General features: G+C 39.5%; 1 protein-coding gene across 5 annotated transcripts in view; it reads left to right on the top strand.

Annotated features, from left to right (window-relative positions):
• LOC126299299 (filaggrin-2-like) overlaps positions 1-24249 on the top strand; it is a 492536-nt gene that overhangs the window by 429594 nt on the left and 38693 nt on the right. For 4 of the 5 annotated variants that reach the window (XM_049991095.1, XM_049991094.1, XM_049991097.1 and 1 more), the window contains 3 exons: positions 75-116; positions 4618-4890; positions 6217-6306. In XM_049991095.1, the coding sequence (XP_049847052.1) occupies positions 75-116; positions 4618-4890; positions 6217-6306 (405 nt within the window). The remainder of the gene's footprint in view (positions 1-74; positions 117-4617; positions 4891-6216; positions 6307-24249) is intronic. The other variant, XM_049991096.1, reaches the window with a different exon arrangement.

Here is a 24249-nt window from a genome sequence, read left to right as displayed (position 1 = left end):
TATAGACTTGTTCGCTCTCTTTAAGGTTTCTGTAGACACAGCTTTGACTTTAAACTATTATTTTTCATTTTCAGAGTCCTCGGAATCTTCTGATGATGACGTTGTTCCACTCAATGGTAAGTACCATTTAGCTTCGTGTGCTATTAGTTCAGCATATGTCCTACCATAAGAAAAACATTTATTCAATGAGGAAAAAAAAATACATACACAAATAGTACACAGTGGAATGCCCAGGTGCAACAACAAGATGATTCTCAAAATGAAATAGAAAGAGTGTAAGTTTGTCGTTTGATAGTCGTTTTGTACATACTATGACTCTGCAGGCCAAAAATTAACGAGGTGGAATGTTAGGTGCAACTGTTATGTAGTTGTCAGAACCAAATCGAAATAAGTCGTGACTTCGACTGAATAAATTACTATCTCAGTAAATAAAGTTCATGAGATAGACACGAACCGTACACCGAGGACGTTGCGTTTATTGCCGGACAATCAAAGTAAGCAATAGATGTGCCCTTGTTCTTTTTACGTGCAAATATTTCTCTGGCTGAGAGGGCTGTAACGTTAGGCGACCATAGAGGGGTTACTCAGGTACACTAGCTATTTGTTTACATCTTATTTCGCGATTAAATCCTTAAACCTTTATGGATAACACAGCATCAATTGATACTAAGTAGGAGCCAGACTACTCCTAGGTAAAAACGCGGCCTTCACATTTCTATTGTTGGTAGCAGTGCATTACATAGGCCATTCCCACGTACTGTCCTCACAATGTTGCTTCATTTTAGGCAATAAAACCTTATCTCCAACGGATTTGGGCGATGTGTCTTACATTTATTTACAAAACGCTACTGTTAGGTGAAATACCCCATACCTCAGAAGCTGGATTCAATAATTTACAAAGAGTCTTGTAAAATTACTATGTCTGAGACTAGGACGTCCACTTACACATGTGGATTGTAAGTTCTCTATACCTGCTTAAGCAGTAGTCAGAGTCAACGGCATCCTGATTGAAATATGTTAGTTCCGTGAAATAGTAATAGAGTTTACTCAAGACGTGATACAGTGTTCTATATGAATTGTTTCGTATCTTTGGCAACGTACTTAGTTTTACAGAGTCTGTGTTAGATTGTAAATTTGTTTTATACAACTATTTGTTTCGCCCGAAATACTTATAAAATACTATCTTGTGTCATCTGTATCATGTAATTAAACAATTTTCAAAATTTTGGTATTGTCGAAGATGACTTTTGAATGTTTTTCACCAAGGAACCCATTAGATAGTGAGAAATGGGGTAACTGCAGCACATAGAGGTATTTTACCACATTTCTCTTTGATAGCTACCTCTCCATCTACTGATGCCGTGTTACTCATGCAGTAAGAGGGATTTAATAGCGAAGAAAGATGTAAACACATGGCTAGTATGCCAGAGTAACTGTTCTGAGGTCTGTTTACTGTGCTTCAGACGCAATCTGTATTTACATACATATCATCTTAAACTGGTTTGATTACAACCTGTCATCGTGGAAAGTAAGTTACTCATCTGCTGATAGGCAGTTGAACAGTTGAAGTAGAAAAGTTTTAAGTGCCAAATCTAACATTTGTCAGGAGAATGAAAGAAACAACGCATCTCTGTATATAACTAACTTGTATCCAGAAAGGAAGGTATTCTTCTGCTGCCGCAGAATTACATTGTTCATCAAAGCACCACTGACTGGTTCCAAGAGGCAATAAGAAAGGTTTTACAAGTTGAAGCTTGCAAAGAAGAAAACAGCAACTAGTCAGTGTTAATAATGCTGTTTTTTAGTAGGCCGTTACTGTTTTCGAACTGACAGGTTGTTCACACATATATTACGTAGGTTGTTGAAAGTTTTTTCAACTAATGCAAACAATGATAAATGTAATATAAATGTGAACAGCTGTCGGAAAACGAACCTGTCAGCTCGAAACCGTAAATGAAGCTATTTACATAGATGAACAGGATTATCAACAGTGGCTGGTTGCTACTTTCTTCTTTGTGAGAATCGGCTTGGCATTTGGTACTAAGACACAACGTTTTATTTGGAATAAGAAAAGCACTGAAATACAGCATTAATTTTTATGCTTGTGGAACACCAGAGGGAAGCACAGCTTGGCACAAAGACCATGCACCATCTTACCAATGCATGTTTAAATTACTTTGTTCATGGTTTGGCACCTGGATCCAGTGTAAGGATAAGCAACAGAGTACTGAGAACACAGGAGCCAGGAAACACGTTTTGCAGAAAATGTGGCAGTGAGAACATTTTTCATCACCCTTAATTAATTTTGCAAAATGAAAACTTTCATTCCAACACAAATAAAAAAACTTCCATGCCGTTTCCATTCATGGGTAATGAAGCTGGTTTCTGAAATGGTATTTTTAGAGAATAGGTTATACACATTTTGCTGTTGGAGTATTTTCACTTACTTAATCAAAATATTTAAACATTTATTATTAACCAAATTGTTTGACTTTGTTTTATTTAATGTTTGAAATCATTATTTTATTTTTCAAATTCGTTCTTTATTTTTGTTTTTTAGTTTACCTTTTCACATATGTGATATGGTATTTTGTTAATTGAAAATAGTAAGTATTTAATTGTTATCATACAAAAACATTAAAATATAGGTAATGTGTATGGGAATGCTCAAAACATATCTTTTTTTTACACCACGCACATAAATTGAATGACATTTCTTCACATGTTGGACAACTCAATATAAAACTAAATTCAGCAGGGTTTTCAAACTGTTGCCGCAGATCTTCTAACTGTCCTAAATTGTATGAGACACATTTCAGTACATTAGAAAACCTGAGCAAAGAGACTATTATGTACTAGTGTCTGCAGCTTGATTACCATATTTCATGGACTATAAGATGCTGTGGACTATAAGACACACCTTAATTTTTAAACAGTTTGTTTTTAGAAAAACAACATTTTAGCCACTTTTGCTATTAGATAGCAAAGGCAGATGAAGAAAGATTCTTAGTTTATAAAACTGTGGCCTTTAAAATCGTCATCTTTTAGTTTTGGCTGTTTTGCCTTCAGTCCTCTTTTTCCAGTTCTTCTTTACTAGCCCAAAAATTGCAAATCATTTTCTCTGTGGGTGGAGGACCAAAATACCAATCAGCTGCTACGTTTCGATGTTATTCCATGTATGCTATTACTTTCAAATTATAGTCCACATCATATTAATACCTTTTATTTTTTTCCTTTAAGAAACTAGCTACTAAAAAATATTGAAATATTGCTCATAACACAAATCACTTTAAAGTTCACTGCCACCGCAGACTGCAACAACACATCACAAGTTTGGCTGTGTCCTGTGTTTGTGATGGTGGGGTGGGGGACAGACAGTGTTAGTAAGCTTGTGAAACCTCGTAACTCACATTAGTTGCAGTGGTGCACTGCTGCAGACAGTTGAATCCATTGCTGTCAAATAGAGATAAGTTTCTAATGGCATTGAATATATATCAATTTTTAATACTGGAGGGAATTTTAAATCAAACACTGGACGTCTTTATATTAATTTTGAGCATAAGTTGCAAGTGCACATAGACATCATCATCATTCAGCAGAACTCGATTTGAAAATTCTTCAAATATTGTAAGCTGTATGTGGTGGTGCCTGTTCTGTTGAGCCTTTTGGGATGACCAGATGAAAAAGTTATTATTCCTAAGGTACAGTGCACAAAATGGTTCTTTTGCACTGACCACCCCAAGAATCTAACAAATAATACTGATTTTTCTCTTGCTCTGGTAAAGAAAACTTACGTCAAATGTATTTTGACATGGTTAGGCATTAATCTATCAGATCTTGATGCTGTTACAAGAACATTTCCAGCTTCAAAAGGAGATTCTTAAATCATCAATCTACAGTCTGCATTAGTTTCTCTTAAAACTGTGAAAATGGGGCCAGCAATCTGCCACCAGCAGAGACTGTGAGCTGAGTAACTGGGAGCCTGGAAGTTACTTGCACGACATATATATCCCACCACATGACTAGCCTGTTTGGAGAGCCTCTTGCTGGTTTGTCAGTATATCTCACATCTCTTCCCCCCCCCCCCCCCCCCTCCCCTCTCACACACACACACACACACACACACACACACACACACACACACACACATATTCGTTCTTAAAACATTCTAAACACATTCGGTGAGTCAGGCAGCCTTCGTATTCCTTTTGCCAGTTTCCTGTTGAGAATAATGGAATTATAACACAGTTTGTATATCGGCACAGTTTACTTCCTGTAGGTATCAAAAACAGCATGCAATGATTGTCCCCCATTGAACATCAGATAGGGTAAAATTAAGTACAGTATTAATTATGCTCGGTGATTTGATGACTTCAAACCTGACACCATGTTAAAAGTTAATTTTAAGCAGTATGGCACTATTCAGAATCTTTTGAGATACACCATGGATTTCAAGTGCCACACTGTGATGTTTCCTGATCATTTCCATAGATCTTCTTATGACTAGTAAGGAATTATAGCTTTACACAAGTGATTAATAATTTCTTGTTAACAGTCTGAAGGTGCCCTAGCTACTTTTGATCTGAATTACTGTTCCTTTTTTCTTTTCCCCTCCAGTGTCATCTGATGATGAGAGAAATGAAAATAATGGAGAGCAAGCAGGCCTTAATGCTGAAGAAATAGTAATAAATGACGATGATGAAGATGCCGAAGAGCAACAGAACATAATTTATGATGATGTAGGTGTCAACCAGCCGGAGAACATTTTTCATGATCATGTGGATGTGAATCAGCAACAGTATTATGTTGATGCTAACCAAGGCATAAACCAGGAAGAGTACTTTGTTTATCAAGATATAAACGAAGACCAAATGCATCCAAACTTGCATGGTAAGTGCTTGGAATATCATCACTAACTGTTATTTAATGACTGTGTTGTCACAAACTGTTTTTAGGGTGTAATTCTTCCCATTATGTTGATTCATTGTTTTGGGGGAGGGGACCAAATAGCGAGGTCATCAGTCCCATCCAATTATGTAATTCTTCCTATTATGATATGAGAAATGGAGTAGACTGACATTATTTATCATTTGTTGATAAACTCCTACACTGCCACTTCAAAGCAGCTTCATTTCAAACTTAATGATTGTCTTGGAAGTCTGTTATCCAATTTTATTCCCAGGTCATAGCCACTGCAGTCTGCCCCTTTCATGTTATGTCTTAGCAGGCTCCTTGTGTTAAAATATGTGTATCCTCTGTTTACATCATTTACTGCATGTGTTTTAAAATTAGTTCCACAATTTAGGAAATTTATAGTGATAATAATATGAGAAATATCTTTCCTTTTAATTGAATGTTTGTTCTCTGTAATATGTTTGGTTACAGAGCATCTTCATACATTGATTCTTAAGCAAGTTTCTGAGCAAGTGGTTTAGTGATGTAGTTTTAATTGGGAGGAGCTGAGTTCAAATCTGAATCTGGCATGCAGCATACTTTCTCATGTTTTCTCTACATCACTTACATGTGTGCATATAACAACACCTGATGGGATGCACAACCATCTAGAAAATTATTATTTTACTGCACCAAAATGTTGTCGAGTGAAGTAAGTCACACAACCCATTTGTTTGATGAGAAGATTACCTTTGTAGACTGCTCGACTTTTCAGCTTTGAGCAGAACATTACTATTTGCATGGGGAGGAACAGACTGACAGTTAGAGAAAGAAATAGCAAATGACTGTGTTAGTGGCAGGAGTAGATGGACAGAGAGTGACGGATGGAGTGTGTGGACAGAGAGAGGGGGTAGGAGATGAACAGAGAGGTGGGAGGAGGAGATCAACAGAGAGAGGGGGAAGGAGATGGACTAATAGAATTCAATAAACACATACCCAAGCAACAACAGATACTCAGCCAGTATTTCAACAAAAGATACTTCTACCTACAAATATGTTTCGTTGGATGCATCCTTAAAAATATTATTCAAGTTACTGCTACAAATGCACCACACCCACTTCCCATTTGCCTATCCTTTTGGGATACATATAAATTTACCCTGAAATAAATAGATGAATTCTCAAGAACTTGAAAGTGAGATTTTATTTTAATCAACCTCCCCATAACATATCTGTAAAAATGAGGTGCATCGCAAGTCACACCTAAATATGTTTCCAGGTGGCTTGGATATGATTTCAATAGAAAATAACTATATGTTTCAGAGCAAGAGCAGGAAATGGAAGAAGACAATGGAGAAATACCACTTAATGACGAGGAAATGTTTGAAGAGCCAGATGAGGAATCAGATGATGGTAAGTACTATCAAACACTACTGCCGACTAAATTTCCTTCTTTGTCTCCTGCATCTTAATTGTGAGAAAGTAACTGTATCATAGAAAGCAACTTACAGTTAACCAGCATTGTCATGACATTAATTTACAATCTAAATGTATATTAAAACTCTTCAGTCACATTTTAGACATGGCTGAATTAACAAACCATAAGGTAAGTACCAAAATTTTAAGTAACAAATGATTATCTGGAATGATACATGATTGATAAAACTTGTGCGCAGTTGCATTAAATTTTATTTTACTATGACAGGAGAGCACAATCAGGTTTCAGGACAACAGTCAGATTTTCTGACGCACCTGAAAAATTATAACAAAATGTGATGACTATGAATATTGTTGAACTGTAAGAAAACCTGTTATAGTAAAATTCTAAAGAGAATAGAATAATATGTACAACATATTAATATGAGTAAAATAAAATGGGTAATATAGTTATTCTCTGGTACATGGCGTGCAAGCTGAAAATTTGTAGACTTTGGTAATGTATACGACCATCAAATGTAGTTGTACTTTTTCGGATGCTTGTGATAATAAAACTATGTTCCTAAAATCTAGTTGTGCTTCTTTTTAACAGAAAATAAAATTAAATACAACTGCATGTGGATGTTATCAATCACGAATGACCCATAAAACAGTTGTGGATGACCTACCAAGAGAAAAAAAGTGTATAAAATTGTAGTTCTTAATGCAAATATATCTCATTGCAATAGCCCTAACAATGTAAACATTGTGTAACTAAATTCACTTTGATATAATGTGACATTAAACTGACTAGCATTTTCACCAGCAGAAGAAAAAGTTTCCAGCAAACCTAATTTTAACAACTTCATTTACAGAGCCACTTATTTGTAGTCTCTTTCCACACTTATTTATGATTTGATACTTCTTGTTGATGAAAAAGTCATTACTGCTTTTGTACGTGCTGACTGTTCAGGAACAGATATTTTTAAAAGTTTGAAGAAGACTTGTGAAGTGCTCAGTGAATGAATGAATGAATGAATGAATGAATGAAGTTGACTTTCCTTGTTGAAAGCCCCCAGCAAATGCACAGAAATGTAGTAAAATTACTTCCTACATAGTTTTACCACATTTATTGAACTGTACTGTAAAATTTTCTACTGCTTGAAACTTTCACATGGGTTATCATTGTAACCAGACATTCTCCCAAGGATTAACATTACTGTATTACACGGCAACCTACCCATTTAAGTGTTCTATGAAATTTGAGATGCAACTCAATTTCTTCATCCTTTACAGCAGTGATTCCTAAGTAAAATGAATGTTACATCATAATACATAAGAATAAATAAGGTGCATAACACAATAAAACATAACAAGACAAAACGAATGACACATCAAGAAGGAATTACCTGAATGAGACAGAAGTCAGTAAATGCGATGTACATGTACAGACAAACAAATGATTAGAACTTCAGAAAAATGGATGGATTATTCAAGAGAAAGAACTTCACAAATTGAGCAAGCCAGTAACGTACTGGTCCACCTCTGTACCTTATGCAAACAGTTAATTGACTTGGTGTTGATTGATAGAGTTGTAGGATGTCCTCCTAGGTTATATCATGCCAAATTCTGCCCACTTGGCGTGTCGAGTTGTTAAAATCCCGAGATGCTTGGAGGGCTCTGCCCATAATTTTCCAAATGTCCTCAATTGAGGAGAGATCTGGTGATGTTGCTGGCCAAGGTATGGTTTGGTGAGCACGAAAATAAACTTTAGAAACTCTCAACGTGTATGATCAGACATTATCATGCTACAATCTAAGCCCAGGATGGCTTACCATGAATGGCAACAAAACAGGCCATGGAATATCACTAACTTAACTTGATGCCATCCATTGCACCCTTACAACACAGCAGTACATCAGTGATATTCTATGCCATATTTCGTTGCCCTTAACCATAAGCCATCCTGGGCTTAAATTTAAACATGATAATACCCACGCACACACTGAAAGAGTTTCTACTGCTTCTATTCATGCTTGCCAAACCTTACCTTGGCCAGAAAGGTCACCACATCTCTCTCCAGTTCAGAATATTTGGGGCATGATGGACAGGGCTCTCCAACCAGCTAGAGATTTTGACATTGCAACATCCCATTTGGGCAGGATTCAGCACTATATCCCTAAGGATAATACCCAAAAACTTTGTCAATCAATGTCAAGCTGAATAACTGCTTGTGTAAAGCCTGTAGGTGAACCAACACTGTATTAACTTGCAGAATTTATGGAGCTCTTTCTCGTGAATAAATCATGTAATTTTTCTGAAATCTCAATTTTTTTGTTTGTCTCTACATGTACTTCACACCTAATGATTTATGTACAATTCAGATAACTCCTTCATGGTTGATTTCCTTATATTTGTTCTTCTTTTTTTATCGTATAAGTGTATTTACATGTACAATACAAGACATTAATATTAAAAATATCATATTAAAAATCAGTATATCTTTTACAATGGAAGTAATTCATATTTATGCTTGCTCTAATGGGACATCCAGTTACACAATAAATCTACAACCATGTACACTCATTTAAGCTAAAAAATTGCTAAGTTAATAGAATTTTACAACAGCTAAATGTTAAATTTTCCCTTTAACTTTAGTTTTTCAAGAGAGACACCTTTGATGCATGTAGGAAGAGCACTGAAAACTTTTAAGCCTGAATAATGCACTCCTTTTTGTACAACAGCTAAGTTTGTCTGGTTACTATGTAACACCTGTTTTCACCTCATATTCTAACAATGATACACAGTATTAGATTTGAAAACAAAGTGAAATACACAAGAGGGAAGGTACACAGAGATGTTCATCGTAAAATGCTACAGTTTCCAGAACATGTTTCCGAAAGAGTATTTTGTGTGATGACGTTTCACAGTGCATATGTGTGTGGTATGCACAAGAAACTGTCGGTATTTCTCTATCTCAGTCTTTAGTTCTCATAACATATGTAGAGATACTCCACTGTTGGCTTAGGCTAGTACTAATTACCACTGACACTTTTCTTTCTTCATTTACTGTGATTCTTGGTATTTTCTGTGTATAATACTAGTCAAGGCTGTGTTTGAAAGGAATAGGCCATTTACCTGTACTAAATTTCATTCTTTCATTTTGCTCACTGTCAACAACAGTAGAGTAACAAATGAAGCCATTTCTGCCAGCAGCACTGCAGAGTTACAGTTCAAGCACATTATCAACAAGTCATGAAGTAAAGTCACCAATGTGATTGAACGCTGATAGCTTTCGCAACTAGGTAGCTGAACCAGCAATTGGCTTGCAAAGCCAACAATGCTATGTGATTTATTTACATGGAGGTTTCCACTGATTACTTTCTAGTCTGCAGCTACTTGGCACACACTGCAATTGGACTGTGAAAACAATGTAGAGGAATTGGTGAAACACAACACTGACAGATTGGTCAGATTAAATTATGATCTCAATACCCATTCAATAAAAGGAAAGTTTGCAGTTTTCCTTTGTCTTTGTTAAATTTCTTATTTAGGAGCTTTGTATTCACACTCGTCTACAGATTAATTATGCTATGCAGAAATTTTTGAGCCTCATATTCACATCAGTTTTGATCATGACTATGTAAGTTTCTAAAGTAGTATGTACCATCTGCCCATTATTGAACTTATTTAAATGTCACAACCTTGTTTTCTTAGTCCTTGTTTTTGATTTCATTGAGAGAAACCTGATTACTCTGTTAGCAATGATTGAAAACCTATTGTTGTATATTCTCAGTTTAAACATGAACATTATGTTTAAAGATGCAAGGGTAAATCAGATGTAACTTCTTTGATTTCACTAATGTTCATGTCTGGGAGTTTTCTTTCCTCACTTGCCGGTATTACTGGAGTATAGTAAATGCCAAAAGGAATAAGTTTGTGGTGGTTATTATTAGTAAATGTAACCTCTTTCAGGCTAGGTAACATCATTCTAAAACAGGTGGTAGGCTACGTGCTACACTGAGAGCATAGATATAGAAAATATCACCTTATGGTAGGCAGTGATGTCATGAAATCCTGCTATTCTATCCGGCTCTTTCCGTTCTAAGTCTGCTTCTTCAACAACAGAATTTATTAAGCACAACTTTGTTTACCATTAAATCACAGAAATTAATAGTTACTGACACTTCGGAAAAAACGCAAAACAAAACACTTCAAGAGAGGGATACATTATGATCAGTAAAATATGTTGAATATATTTTGAATAACTCACATGTCTGTGCTGAATAACACTGTTTGCAGTTTCAACTAGGAAGCAGTTGGATAAGAACCATGCCCACAGTACATCCACATGCCATAAGTTTGTTCACTGAAAATACTGTGTTTGGTTGAATAGTTATCAAGTACGGCCCCAAATTAGGCAGACAGACAAATCCAGGAGCTAGTCAAATGTTATAAGTATTTAATAACCAAGTGCAAATCACAGTCCAAGAGAAAGCCATGTAGCACAGGGCTGTCATCAACAGATTCATTGGAGCTCTCTGTAAACATCAGTTGGATGAAAAGTGAGACTGTGGTGATACATGGCAGCCCTTGAATCTTCCACAGACGTTTTGACATTAGACCTAGTGCTGGAAGATACACTGATCAGCCACAACTTTATGACCAGAGACCTACGATCAATGTAAGCCCATCCAAGTGATAGTAGCATCACATGGCAAGGAATGACTGCTAGTTAGGCACATGCATGGTGCATGTAGTATCAGTGAGTGTACTGTTCGCATGTAGAATGGGGAAGGTGTATGGTCTATGTAAGCCTGACTGAGGGCAGATTGTGATGGCCTGGAGGCTTGGCATGAGCATTTTGGAAACTGCACAACTTGTCAGGGTTTTGAGACATGCTGTGATAAGTTTCTTCAACACATGGAAAAACCAAGGTGAAACCACATCCAAACGTCATGGGGTTGGACAATCACCCCTCATTACAGTTGTTGGAAATCGTAGTGTGGGTAAACTGGTAAAACAGGACAGGTGGTGAACTGTGGTGGAATTAATATCAGACTTCAATCCTGGATAGAATACAAATATGTCTGAACACACAGTGCACTGAACACTCCTGATAATGGGTTAAAGACCCATACATGTGCCAATGTTTACACCATGAAATTGGCAACTACAACTGAAATGGGCACGTTCCCTTGAGCACTGAACACCGATGATGCAGTTTCAGAGTGTTGCATAGTCTGATGAATCCTGATACCCTCTGCATCGTGCTGATGGGAGCATGTGAATCTGCCTTCTTGCAGGGGAACATCTCCTTGACACCTGTGCTGCAGGTCAGAGACATGCTGTCATTGGCACCATTATGCTCAGGAATCACTGAAGTGGGCATCCATGGGTCCACTGGAGCTAGTGAAAGGCACAATGATGGCTTAGGAGTATCATACACTGGTTACAGACGACAGAGACCCTCCATGACAGTCCTGTTTCTTAATGGTAGTGGCATTTTTCAACTAGATAATGCACCATGTTTACAAGGCCAGGAGTGTGGTGACGTGGTTTGAGGAACATAGTGGTGAGTTCCAACTGATATGCTGGCATCCCTACTCAACAGATCTGAACCTGATTGATCACATCTGGAATGTGACTGAACACGCCCTCAAAGCTTGTCGCACCCCTCCCCAGAATTTACAGGAAATTGTTGACTTGTGTGTGCAGTTTTGGTCCTTGCTCCTCCAGCGACCTACCAAGGCCTTATTGCTTTCATGCCATGATGCATAACTGCTGTTATCCATGCCAAAGGTGGAAATACTGGCTATTATGTAGGTGGTCATAATGTTCTGCCTGATCAGTGTATATCCTCCTGTGCCATGCCTAGTGATCTCTCTAGATGTATGCAGAATTACATGACTGTTCCATTGATATGTCCATCAGAAGTACAAGATCCCTCCTCAGTTGAACCAGTTCATAGAATCAGAACAATTCTGGCCAGTGTGTGGGAAGATTAGGTGACATGGCATGACCTACTGTGAAGGCTGGTGTCTGGCTTTGGACTGTGGGTGGTAGAGGGATCATTTGTGGGAGTAACATCTTCAGTTCTTTATTGACAACAGCAACACCCAAACATGTACAATAGTAGTGTACTGAGCACCGGCATTACACAAGGAAAAGAGACAGTTAACTGCAGAATAAAAGTCCAGTTTGAGTCTGATCATGTGCAATGTTCATCCTATAATTGTATAACCCTCCCAGTCAGTAAGCTGAACCTTCACCTGGCACAGCTGATGCACAAGAGAGTGGTAGCATGCTGAAGGGAGGAGACATCCCCTTATTGCCTTCCCATGTGTGGTGTCAAATATAAATGTTGCAATCGTGGTTGCGGAATATGTGAACATGTCACCACATTCCTCTTCTCCTCTGGGAAGCTGGCATGGCAGGTGTCAGTGCAAGAAAGCAGAGAAGCAACTGCGTGGGGCTGACCGCAACAAGTTAGAATGGCCGAGGAGACCATGAAGGCTGCATTGGTTACATGGTGGCCATGGCCTTGGGTCAGCAACAGCTGAAGGTCTATGGTGTTCCTCTCCATTGGTTCCTTGGCACCGGCTTGAGGCTGGATGGTCAACTGTCTCTTGGCCGGCTGGGCATACAGCCAGAAGTGGTCCATATGATAGAAAGCAACGATCTTGACATCACCATTTTTCAAAAGCATATCAGTGAGATGCACACCCGTGGCACCAGAGTCCTGGGATGGGGTGACAGCTGCATAACAGCTCCTTCCTGGTGGCTGCTGCAGCTGCGGGCAAGGTGGTTCAGGTCCCCACTGAGGGCAATGCTGGTTCTGGTAGTAGGAGATGGGCACTCCACTGGCATCCATTGTGAACATCCACTGACCAGACATTGTACGCACCATCATCAGTACCCATCCAGGCCACAGACTGATAGTGTGCACCTGGAGAGTGTCTCCTGGAGCATAACATGAAGGACATAAATGCATCTGAGATGAATGCCTCTTAGGTCTTGGCACAGACAGGGCAGATAAAGCACGTCCACAGCTGACTTCCTGTGGAGTATTGCCACTCGACCAAGGCCATTCAGTGGGTTGGTGCTGTAGGTGCTGAGAAACAGTGGCAATGCCAAGTCTGCTGACAATCCTGACGCGCAAGCACTCATTTAACTGTGTCTTAAATGTGTCCACCATATGCTCCATGTCCCCATTTGAGTGCAGGTGAAATGGAGCAGAAGTAAGGTGGGTAATACTAGTGCAGGTGTAGGAAGACCAAAACAAAGCCAAAGTGAACTGTTTGTCATAATCAGGGACAATTATCTGTGGCAGCCCTTTGTTCATGAAAACCTGGGTAAGAGCCAGCACAGTAACTTCGCGATGGTGGAGTGAGTATGTGTGAAACATGAATAGTTGAATAGTGTCTCAGCTACTACCTATCACATGGAGGGTCATGCACAGTCAATGTGGATGCTGTCCTATGGCTGACTGGGCATGGGCCATGGGAGCATAAATCTGTGTTGGTGCCACTTGCTATTTGGCGCACTGCATACAGTCACAAATAACCTCCACAACTACTTCTGAATAAATACCAGAATTACTCAGGCCAACCATTACTTACAAACTAATGCACCTGACAGAGCAAAGAATCCCAACAGCTGACTGGGCTGTAACCTCAACGTCATTGAAGAACAGACTGGGTCCAATGGCCAAGCATGACAATGCGTCCACATCTGCGTGGTGCACTGTCAGTCTGTAGGAATCCCATAGTGATACACACTCAGGAACAGAGTCATTGTGCAGTCCTGTCAGGAAGCTGCTAATGTGGGCCCAAAAGTGCCACAAGCACTCATTGGTGATGGGTTTTGTTGCCATAGAAGAATACTTGGAACTTTTTGATTGCATACACAATGGCAAAAACCTCCTTTTCAATTTGAGAATAATTGCGCTGTGTGGCTGTCAATGCCCTGGAGGCATACGTGGTAGGCTGTTTGGAACTTTCTGCAGTTTTGTGAGGCAAGACTGCCTCGATCCACTATGGAGAGGTGTCTGCGGCAAAGACTAGCTGTTTACCTGTCTAAAAGTGCTGAGGTGTTGCAGTGACTTAATGCAGGTGAACAGTCTGTCAGTCGGCTGACCAAACAAAGGATACAACTTTTGTACTCACATTGTTGCGTGGATGAATGATACCCACTTTTTTAGGGAGACATTTGAAATAAAAACTGGCTTGACCCAGAAATGACTGGAATTCCTTCAGGTTCCGTGGTGGAGTTAGGATTGCCATTGCCGCCATGTGCTGCACCACAGATTTCACAATGCCCTGGGAAAGAAGGTGGTGCAGATATTTGATTTCCATCTGAAAAAACTTCAAATTCTGCATATAACACATAAGGTCCACCCCTCGATGTTGTGTTTATAGGTATACAGGTTAGTGAGATGTTTCTGCAGTGAGGGATCGGGGAGAGTGACGTCATCAAGACAGTTTGCACAGCACAGCCCATCCTACATGTGAAAATGTGAAATCCAAAAACTGTGAGTGCATTGAGACCAAAAATGTTTTCTGACGTCACACTCATGACTCCAAAAACATGCTAGCTGACTCAACATGTTGGTACACAATATCAATCGTGAACTGGCCACGAACAGGTATGGGCTGCTTGCCGTGATTGACAAGATTCATGAAAGACATGGTGACCATAGTATTGACCTGGATATGGAATGACTGCAGCTGATTTTGCAGTGTAATATAGATACTACTGCTGGAACATTGAACTCCTGGCTATGTATGGGCATAGCACTTTGAACTTCTATAAATTCCATGTCTGTGACCAAGGACTGGTTGTGTGGGCAGCTATGGCAAACAGCTGCCATATGTCCTTTTCTTTATCATCATATGCCATGCACCATGTCTTCCAATGTGGGTAGCAACTATAGGTATGCACATGGGAACAATCAGGAAACAAGGGGGACGTGTATTGGAAGGGAGCACCAACCAACTGTGGATGGTGTAAACCTGATTATTATTATCATTATTATTGTTATAGTGGTGGTTGTTGTGGTGGTGGTATCAGTGGTGAATGACATGCTTGGTGTGAAAGCAGCAATTCTACTTCTGTGACATGCTCAAATACGCCCATCACAGCCCTAGACGACTGAAACGGCTGAATGATAGCCAAAACCACTTCTCTTTCGGTGCTGTGCACCGTACCTCCCTGTGCAGAGCAGAATGGACAGTGATGTTACGTATTAGAGTGTCTGCATAGGAATGTTGACAATTATCACAAATAAATTTGCATTTCCTGCTTATACCACAGAGGTTGGCCACCCACACTTGGCGCAGTTTCATATGTTGCTGGTGAAACTCCACCCAGGAAGCAACAACGAGGGTTTGCTCAAGATAATAAGCACTGAGCAACTCGCACATTTCAGAAAAGGCAATGTTGCTTCTGGGTCCTTTAATTCAGAAAGTTTTTGAAATAAATGAAATGTTTCAGGCTCAACCCAAGAAAAGAAGAAAAGACTTTTGCAAAGACAGGTCCTCCATCTGAAACGCTACAAAGTGTTGCTGCAAATGGCACACATATGAGTCCCAAACTTACTTCCTTTCCTGGAATGGTGGCAAAAATGGAAGAGCAAACACTCATGCAAAGGAGGACTTGTGGAGGGTCTGCAGCATTGTGTGGATCTGTAACCAACAGACAAAATAAATTTAACTGCTGTTGCTGTTGCTGTTGTTGTTCGAACTGCCATTTCTGCTAAAAAGCTGCTACTGCTGTTGTTGTAATAACTGAGCCAATGCTGAATCCATTGAAGTCATAGAACATGCTTGAAAAATGAAACAACATGACCAAAGGCTGCAGTATGTATGGTTCTTTATTGACAACAACAATGAGAACAACTTTAAAGTATTTACAATGATGGTGGGCTGAGGACTGGCATTACACAAGTAAGAGAGCACATCAACTGTAGAATACAAGTCCCAGTTGAATCTTATCACATGCACTGCTCATCTTACAATCATGTTTGTCCAAGCAGGTCAGTCAGCCCTTAACTTAGCATGGCTGGTGCACAAGAGAATGAGGCTGTGCTGGTAGCATGAAACCGGGATCACTCATCTGGTGGTGGTGCTGCCATTGAATGAAGCAGGCACTCTTGTATTGCCTTGTCACATTTGGTGCTGAATACAAACATTGCAGTCATTGTGGTGCTGTATGTGGACACATCACCACAAGGGGTCCAATATCTGAGAAGCACTAGGCAATAGTGGTTCTGATTCACTGCTTGCTGCTGATTCTGGAGAAAGTTGTGGGTTTGATATCAGACTCGACACAGACAGAGGATTTCCTGCGTGTCATCAAAGTCCAGATCCGTAAGGGTCTTGGATCACAACAGGTGAAAAGGGAAAAGCAGGGGCCAATCACCTGGGCTGTCACCTTGGAATTGGGCCCCTCATTGGCTGTCACTGGTCCTTGAGATGGGCAAAGCTGAATGGCCAACTGTTGTGGTCAATCTGGAGGCACAGCTTGTCCTCGATAGCATAAATGAATCTGGTTCCAGTGGCAATGAAGGATGCCACGCAGTGTGGCCACTAGGACCACCTGGGTGTGTTGGAGCCACACATACAGCCAGGCATAGGTCCAGTAATGTGTGCCCACATAGGGATAGTTGCTTCCTCCGCTTGCACTGGTAGAGGCTGTAACTGGTCTAACAGGGAACAATGAGGGCACAGGTACAAGGGGCCAATCAGTATCAGATCATGAATGAGTGTTGCCTGGTAATAGGACAAAAAGCACAGCAGTGTGGAATTGGTAGGCTTGGATCTTAATGATTTTTCCATCTGTGTTTCAAACTCTTACAGAAAATGTTCAGCCACATCATTTGAGATGGGGGGAAATGGAGGTGCAGTAATATACTTAATGCTATTCTGATTGCACAACCATTGAAAACCAGAAGAAGGGAACTGCAGGCCATTTATCAGTGACCAGAGGTAGTGGGGTTCCTTCATAAGATAATAATCAGTATCCAGGTCCTTAAAGGGGTTGACCATCATGGTCTGTTTTGTTTTGATGATATATGATAAATGGGAACATGTAACTATTGAAATTAAGCACATAACCCCAGGGAATGGACCTGAAAAGTCCACTTTCACCCAATCCCATGTATGGGCAGGCACAGGCCACAGTTAATAGGCTTGGGGCAGTGCACAATGCTGCATCTGACAAGCCTGGCACTGTTTAGTCACACATGCAATATACTCTCTGACATGTGGCCACTACATGTGCCGCAGGGTCACATACTTCATTGTGGAAAGACTGATAGGGACTGATGCAGGAGTCACAACATACAGGAGAACAGAACCTCTGGAATTACTGCTCAACAGTGATCATCCATTTAATTCAGTAATAGGATAATAGAGCATGGTGTCATGAAAAGAAACAATGAGGTTCCAAGAACATTGCTGAAGGAGAAGGCTTTGTTACTAGCCAGTTTGTATGAAATGACAAACCCACCTCTAGAGTGGATTATTACATCTGGCTGCTGTGGCATCTCTGGGAATGATGGAAAAACTTCCATTGACTGGTCCAATTGTGAATCAGTGTGAAAGAAAAAAGTCTCTTGCTTATCAAATTCCTCATCAAAACCTGTAGGGAAATGTGACAGTACATTTGTATTCACATTTTGGGCTGATGTGTGATAATGAACAGAATATTGGTAATTTGATAAGGAAAGAGCTCTGCATTGTGACCACTGAGGTGTCTGCTCAGGCACCTTTGACATTGGATCAGATATGGACAACAGCCTATAATCTGTGACCAGATGAAATTTGTTGCCATACAGGAAAGTGTGGAACTTCTGTATAGGTAACATAGTTGCCAGTGCTGCCTCCTGTATTTGGGAATAATTTTCTTGTGTCATAGTGAATGTCTTTGAGGCAAATGTGATGGGCTGTTCAGAACCATTTGAGAACATGTGTGACAACAGTCCCAGCACCGTAGGGTGACATGTCTGTGGCCAACACTAGACATTAGGCAAAGAGCAATTTCGAGACATTTCTTGAGCTTCATAAATGCTTGGTGACAATTTCCTCATCTTCTTTGGTTCTGGAATATTAGAAATGGCTACCACATTCTCCTACCTAGCCAAGGATATGTTGAGTGACCAAGAAATTTTGGAAGCTCAAGAGTAAGAAATAGCTCAATAACTCACATAACTAGTTTTGTTTGGAAGGATAATTATACTTTCCGTCATCATTATTTTTAAATTTATAATCTATCAGAAAACTAAAGTAAATATGAAAAAGAAATCTTCAAGGTTGATCTTTTTTCATTATATATTACTCTTTAAGATACATCAATTATATATGTGCGAGTAATGCTTTAATAACAGCATTAATGGCCAATTTCCTAGGCTCAGTATTCTTTTAAGTGGCCTCATGCCAAAATGTTAATTGAAGGAGCATGTTGACAAGTTACAGTTTAACTCAGCTTTCAAATGGTTTGAATTCCTTACCAGAGATTTGATATTGTCACATTGTGGAATGCTGGCAACAGCTTATTCTAAAAATTTCAGAAAGAGAGTATGTTGTGCTAGAAACACTGAAAGGTAACCTGTTATATTTATAGAGGCCAAAGGAGTATTGAATATTACGATGAAGCACCCAAGAAACTGGTATAGGGAAGCGTATTAAAATACAGAGGTATGTAAACAGGCAGAATATGGTGCTGTGGTCGACAACATGTATATAAGACAACAAGTGTCTGGTGCAGTTCTCAGATTGGTTACTGCTGCTACAATGACAGGTTACCAAGATCTGAGTGAGTTTGAATGTGGTGCTTTAATTAGTGTAAAATTGATGGGGGACAGCATCTCCAAGGTAGTGATGAAGTGGGGATTTTCCCATGTGGCCATTTCATGAATGTACCGTGAATATCAGGAACCTGTTGAAACATCAAATCTCTGACATAACTGTGGCCGGAAAATGATCCTGCAAAGTCTGGGATCAGTTATGACTGAAGAGAATCATTCAATATGGCGGAAGTGCAACACTTCCACAAATTGCTGTAGGACCAATGTTGGGTCATAAACAAGTGTCAGTGTGAGAACCATTCAATGTAACGTGATCAATATGGGCTTTCAGATTCTGAGTTTAAACACTTCTCCTGGCCACCAAACTCTTCAGACATGAACGTTATTGAGCATATCTGGGATGTTTTTCAATCTGTTGTTCAGATGAGACCTCCTCCCACTTGTACCCTTACGGATTTATGGACAGCCCTGCAGGATTCATGGTGTCAATTCCCTCCAGCACTGCTTCAAACATTAGTTGAGTGCATGCCAGGTAGTGTTGCGAGGCTTATGCAGACTTGGGGCGAGTCCTTGATGATATTAGGCAGATGTAACAGTTTCCTTGGCTCTTCGATTTAGAATGACTTTAGAGGCACCATCAAATGGAAGATGAAAATAAGTCTTAGAAAGATCTATCCTTGAGAAATACTGACTCCCTGCCAGTTTTAAAAATAGGTCATCAGGATGTGGAAGGGAGTATGAATCCACTATTGACTGTGTGTTTACCATATTTTCCAAGTTCCTAACTAGGTTTATTGCACCATCCAGTTTTTTTAACACTGACTAAAGGTAAAAATTATCTGCTATAAGGAATCAGGAACAGCACTTTTTGATTCTTCTAAGTGATTCAGCTCCATCTTAGCATCATACCACAAAGCTGAAGGTATTGGACGGGCTTTTGAAAATTTAACTAATAGAAAAATAAGGAGCCATTCCCCAATATGGAGAAAATAAGGGAGCATATTAGAGATGTAGATAATCTACTTCTGCACATGGAATGGTAATCTGGATTGCTTGGACTGAGTGTTGGATAGAAAACCAAAAGGTTGTGTACACATCCAGGCCAAAAATATTTTCCCATCAGGGATCTGCTACAACAATGAAAGGAGGGGTTCTGGGTGTGTACTTATATGTTAATTCCTGAACTACTTGGCCAGGTGTCAGAATTTCATGATGAAGCTATTTCCACACCTTAGCTGCTACTGATTTTAAGGGTGGAGACCCCAATCAGAAATATGTAGGCTAATTAATAATTGAGACCAAGGAATCAGTATCAAAATGGAATAAAATGGGAATCCCATGAACTGTCATTGGCAGCATAAGGCAGCATGGTGCTCCTTCAGACTCTGTGATGCGATTATTTGCTGTTGATGGCACAGCTGGCAGCGGCAAACATCTGCTATGCTCCCCTGGCAAAAATAGCAGTTGACAGACAGCATTATAATTTTGGCATCTAGATCCAGTATACAGAGAAAACAACCAGAGCAACTTGTTTTCAGTGTCCAAAAACCGTTGTGGCACTTGGTTTAATTACTGTATTGTCATATGGAAACCACTCCTCTACCACCTGGCATGTACAACATTTTTGCAGTTTGGCTGTCACGTGGACTAGGTCGCACCACACTTGCAAATAGAGATGACACTTTTGATAGTCCACAGGCTTTGGAAATGGTAGCCTTGGCTGTTTGTGAAATCCTGAATGCCCTAGCAATACTTCACCAACAGAAGGGTCTGACTGCAATAACAACTCAGCTTGTACTTTGCTATCAAGTGATAATCAATTCATCACTTCAGATGTTACTGATTCTGTGCACGGTAGTCCACAAGAACATACAAAACCCCCAGGGTAGGCCTTGAGGGAATGCAATCAATGATGCATAACTGTCTGATGTTGTCTTACAACGTTAAAAGACCTCGAAAAGAGCAGCTACAACATGTAATTTTATAGCAAAATGTTCACTTAAAGGTGTGTGTAAAGTTGTGAGGGCAGCACTAATCGATTGGATAAGAGGGGCCAACATTTTTTTATAGGTAATAAAAAGGCTTGCTGTTGCTCATGGTAATTGAATTTGCTTCCCTGGAAATGCAGTGCTTAACACTTCTGGTACACTTTCTAATGCTCTTGAGCTTTAGTGAATGACTGGAAAACCAGGACTGCCGGAAGCAATTGTAGATGTGCTGGACCCATCAATTTATTTATGAGATTGTAATGATGTAAAAGCTATCATTTCCACATTTCAGGGAACTGAAACTCCCTTGCTGTTTAACCACTTATCAAAATGGCAGGACAAGTCCTATTCTGGAATGGGGTGGGTTGCAGTTCCGAGAAATCTGTGTCACCACTGTTGTAAAACTGTCAGCAAGTTAGTTGTAGAAACAATTGGTATTGTAATTGTAAATTGTCATAGCTGTGTTGGGAAATAACCAGAGCTCCAAACCTTAATATAAAGCACTGAAGCTCAAATAGTTATAGCTACAGAAAGCTGGGTAAAGCCTGAAATAAGTTCAGCAGAAAGTTATTCTAATGATCGAACAGTGTTCAGAAAGGATAGATTAAATGCAATTGGTGATGGTGGAGTATTTATTGCTGTCAGTAGTAGTTTGCTTTGTAGTGAAATTGAAGTAGATAGTTCCTGTGAATAGTGTGAGTAGAGGTTATACATAACAATCAGACTCACCTGTTAATTGGGTCGTTTTACTGACCCCCAGACCTGGAAGATATAGTTACTCAACACTTCAAAGAAAATTTGAGTTTCATTTCAAATACGTTCCCCACTCATACAATTATAGTTGGTGGTAACTTTAACCTATCCTTAATATGCTGGAAAAATTATACATTTAAAGCCAGTGGCAGGCATAAAATGTCATCCGAAATTGTACTGAATGCTTCCTCAGAAAATTATTTTGAACAATTAGTTCATGAGCCCACTCGAAGCATAAATGGTTGTGAAAGCATACTTGACCTCTTAGCAACAAATAATCCTGGGCAGATGTATCATGATAAATACAGGGATTAGCAACCACAAGGCAGTAGTTGCTAGGCCGAATACTGTAACACCTACAACCATAAAAAATAAACACAAAGTATATCTATTTAAAAAAGCTGATAAAACTACTCTTAATGCCTTTTTAAGAGACAGTCTGCACTCCTTCCGATCTGATCATGGAAGCATAGAAAAGTTGTGGAAAGATTTCAGAGAGATAGTATCGGCAGCAATTGAGAGATATAGACCACATTAGTAAGTGATGGTACTGATACCCCATGATACACAAAACGGGTCAGATGGCTGTTGCAAGAGCAGTGATAAAAGCATGCCAAATTTAAAAGAAGGCAAACTCCCCAAGACTAGAAAAGTTTTGCAGAAGTTTGAAATAAAGCTCATACTTCAATGCGAGATGCTTTTAATAATTTTCACAATGAAACTCTGTCTCAAAATCTGGCAGAAAACCCAAAGAGATTCTGGTCATATATAAAGCACACCAGAGACAAGACACAATCAATACAGTCACTGATCGATAACAATGGTGAAGTCATTGATGACAGTGCCACTAAAGCAGAGTTATCAAACACGATTTTCTGAAAAGCCTTCACCAAAATAGACAAAGTAAATATTCCTGGATTCCAATCAAGAACAACTGCCAGGATAAGAAACATAGAAATAGATATCCTCATTATCGCAAGGCAGCTTAAATCACTTAATAAAAGCAAAGCTTCCAGTCTAGATTGTAAACTAGTCAGGTTCCTCTCAGAGTATGCTGATACAATAGCTCCATATTTAGCAATTATATACAACTGCTCGTGCACAGAAGGATCCATACCTAAAGAATGGAAGATTGCTCAGGTCACACCAATACCCAAAAAGGGAAGTAGGAATAATCCATTGAATTACAGGCCCATCTAACTAACATTATTAATTACCTCGAAGAAAACAATTTGTGACACATAGTCATCACGAATTCAGAAAATATCACTCTTGTGAAACACAATTTGCTCTTTATACTTGTGTAGTAATGAGTGCAGGGGATGTCAAATTGATTCCATATTTTTAGATTTCCAGAAGGCTTTCAACACCATTCCTCACAAGCGTCTTCTAACCAAACTGTGTGCCTACGGAGTATCGCCTCAGTAGTGTGACTGGATTCGTGATTTCCTGTCAGAAAGGCCACAGTTCATAGTAATAGGCAGAAAGTCATCGAGTACAACAGAAATAATATCCAGCATTCCTCAAGGAAGTTTTGTAGGCTCTCTATTGTTCCTGATCTATATTAACAGCATAGGAGACAATCTGAGTAGCTGTCATAGATTGTTTGCAGATGATGCTGTCATTTACCATCTTGTAAAGTCATCAGATGCCCAAAACGAATTGCAAAATGAGTTAGATAAGATATCTGTATGGTGTGAAAAGTGGCAATTGGCCCTGAATTAAGAAAAGTGTGAAGTTATTCACATGAGTAGTAAAAGCAATCCACTAAATTTTGATCATGTGATAGGCCATACAAATCTGAAGGCTGTATATTCAAGTAAATACCTAGGGATTACAATTACAATCAGCCTAAATTGGAATGATCACACAGATAATGTTGTGGGTAGAGCAAACCAAAGACTGTGATTCATTGGCTGAACATTTAGAGGGTGCAACAGGTCTGCTAAAGAGACTGTGTACACCACATTTGTCTGCCCTATTCTGGAGTTTTGCTGTGCGGTGTGGGACCCGCATCAGATGGGACTGATGGATGACATCGAAAAAGTACAAAGAAGGGCAGCTTGTTCTGTGTTATCGCAAACTAGGGGAGATAGTCTCACAGACATGATACATGAATTGCAGTGGCAATCATTGAAACAAAGGCATTTTTTGTTGCAGCAGAATCTTCTCATGAAATTTAAATTGCACATTTTCTCCTCTGGTTGCAAAAACATTGTGTTGGCACCCACCTACATAGGGAGAAATGATTATAACAAAAAAGTAAAAAAAAAAAAATCAGGGCTCACACAGAAAAAATTAAGTGCTCAATTTTCCCGCACGCAGTTTGGAAGTGGAACGGTACAGAGACAGCTTGAATGTGGTTCATTGAACCCTCTGCCAGGCACTTTA

This window comes from Schistocerca gregaria, chromosome X (genome assembly GCF_023897955.1).
Source record: "Schistocerca gregaria isolate iqSchGreg1 chromosome X, iqSchGreg1.2, whole genome shotgun sequence".
In the NCBI taxonomy this organism is placed as follows: Eukaryota; Metazoa; Arthropoda; class Insecta; order Orthoptera; family Acrididae; genus Schistocerca; species Schistocerca gregaria.
The sequence above is the reverse complement of the archived record's forward strand: the minus strand, read 5'-3'. Positions and strand labels throughout refer to the sequence as shown.